The sequence below is a fragment of the Etheostoma cragini genome, unplaced genomic scaffold (genome assembly GCF_013103735.1).
Source record: "Etheostoma cragini isolate CJK2018 unplaced genomic scaffold, CSU_Ecrag_1.0 ScbMSFa_4154, whole genome shotgun sequence".
NCBI classification, from domain to species: Eukaryota; Metazoa; Chordata; class Actinopteri; order Perciformes; family Percidae; genus Etheostoma; species Etheostoma cragini.
In genome coordinates this window covers 1-1,775 of record NW_023268497.1, presented here as the reverse complement: position 1 = coordinate 1,775, position 1,775 = coordinate 1, and the positions used below count along the sequence as shown (strand labels likewise).

Here is a 1,775-nt window from a genome sequence, read left to right as displayed (position 1 = left end):
TTGTTGTTGCGGGGGAGTAACATGCGTTGTTGTGTGTAATTAAACAGGAACAACCACCACGGCACCCAGAGGCAGGTGTTGTTGGACGCTCCCGTTCAGCTCTCTCAGATCTCTACAGACAACGGTGAGAAACCATCCATGAATATATAAATATCTATACTGTGTATGTACTGTGTGTATACTGTGTGTATACTGTGTATGTACTGTGTGTATACTGTGTGTATACTGTGTATGTACTGTGTGTGTACTGTGTGTATACTGTGTATGTACTGTGTGTATACTGTGTAATATGTATGCACACACACATACATTACATCTCAGTTTAAAGTGTATTCTGACCCTGTACCGTCCTCGTGTCCAGTCGGTGCAGCCGAAGACGTTCAGGGGATCTGGATGATGAAGCGCGGCCAGAACACGGTGAGTTCTTCTTAAAATATATATAACTATTATTAACTTTGATTTACCGAGAAGGATTGCCTGCTGATCCTGGATTTGTGACATCACTTCCTGTGTCTCTGCAGACGGTGGACGCCAAGAAGCTGGAGAAGGCCGAGGCGAAACTGAAGCAGAAACACGACCGCCGCAACGAGAAGGACTCTCTGAAACCGGCCAATCAGCTGTCAGTCCCCGCCCTCTGTCCCTCACGCTGTCTGTAACGCTGTCTCTAGGACAGGTGTCCCTAACCGTGTCTCTATAAGGACAGGTGTCACTAACGCTGTCTCTAGTACATGTGTATCTAGGACAGGTGTCTCTAACGCTGTCTCTGTTAGGACAGGTGTCCCTAATGCTGTCTCTAGTACAGGTGTCCCTAACGCTGTCTCTGTTAGGACAGGTGTCCCTAATGCTGTCTCTAGTACAGGAGTCCCTAACGCTGTTTCTGTTAGGACAGGTGTCTCTAACGCTGTTTCTGTTAGGACAGGTGTCTCTAACGCTGTTTCTGTTAGGACAGGTGTCCCTAACGCTGTCTCTAGTACAGGTGTCCCTAACGCTGTCTCCGTTAGGACAGGTGTCCCTAACGCTGTGTCTGTCCCCGCGTTGTCTCAGGGTCCTGGAGGAGGCGTCGGCCAGTCAGGCGAGCAATAAGAAGGACAGCCGAGTCGACCAATCAGGGAAGTGCCGCAGCTACGACATCCGCATCGAGAACTTTGACGTTTCCTTTGGAGAAAGGTGAGTCTATCTACCAGTCCACCTGCCCACCTGTACGCCCATCCACCTGTACAGCAGTCTACCTGTACGCCCATCCACCTGTACAGCAGTCTACCTGTACGCCCATCCACCTGTACAGCAGTCTACCTGTACGCCCATCCACCTGCCCACCTGTACTCCTTTAAAAACAATGCGTATACAACTATACATATGTGTCTCTTTCTCTGTGTGTGTGTTTGTGTGTGTTTGTGTGTGTGTGTGTGCGTGTGTGTGTGTGTGTGTGTGTGTGTGTGCGTGTGTGTGCGTGTGTGTGCGTGTGTTTGTGTGTGCGCGTGTGTGTGTGCGTGCAGGTGTTTGCTGCAGGGGGCGGAGCTGTCTCTGTCGACCGGCCGGCGCTACGGTCTGATTGGTCGGAACGGTTTGGGGAAGACGACGCTGCTGAAGATGCTGGCCAATCGCAGCCTGCGCGTCCCGGCTCACATCACCATCCTGCACGTGGAGCAGGAAGTGGCGGGCGACGACACGGCGGCGCTGCAGAGCGTCCTGTCCAGTGATTCGCTGAGAGAAGGGCTGCTGGGGGAGGAGAGGACGCTGACCGCCCGCATCGCTAACGGAACGTAAGCTAACGC

At 52.1% G+C, this 1,775-nt stretch overlaps 1 protein-coding gene across 1 annotated transcript; it reads left to right on the top strand.

The window, feature by feature from the left end:
* The first annotated feature begins 46 nt into the window (after positions 1–46).
* On the top strand, positions 47–1,769 carry LOC117941072 (ATP-binding cassette sub-family F member 3-like). Its single transcript, XM_034866167.1, has 5 exons — positions 47–124; positions 362–417; positions 522–619; positions 1,045–1,167; positions 1,497–1,769. The coding sequence occupies exons 2-5, from the start codon at positions 394–396 to the stop codon at positions 1,765–1,767; spliced, it is 516 nt and encodes a 171-aa protein (XP_034722058.1). The 5' UTR covers positions 47–124; positions 362–393; the 3' UTR covers positions 1,768–1,769.
* Positions 1,770–1,775: the final 6 nt, after the last annotated feature.

Bases quoted from the DNA above. Each gene is read 5' to 3' on its own strand.
- LOC117941072 (XM_034866167.1), top strand. From the start codon at position 394: ATGATGAAGCGCGGCCAGAACACG. The intron at 418-521 runs GTGAGTTCTTCT...GTGTCTCTGCAG, and splicing joins TGAAGCGCGGCCAGAACACG to ACGGTGGACGCCAAGAAGCT. The intron at 620-1,044 runs GTCAGTCCCCGC...GCGTTGTCTCAG, and splicing joins CTGAAACCGGCCAATCAGCT to GGTCCTGGAGGAGGCGTCGG.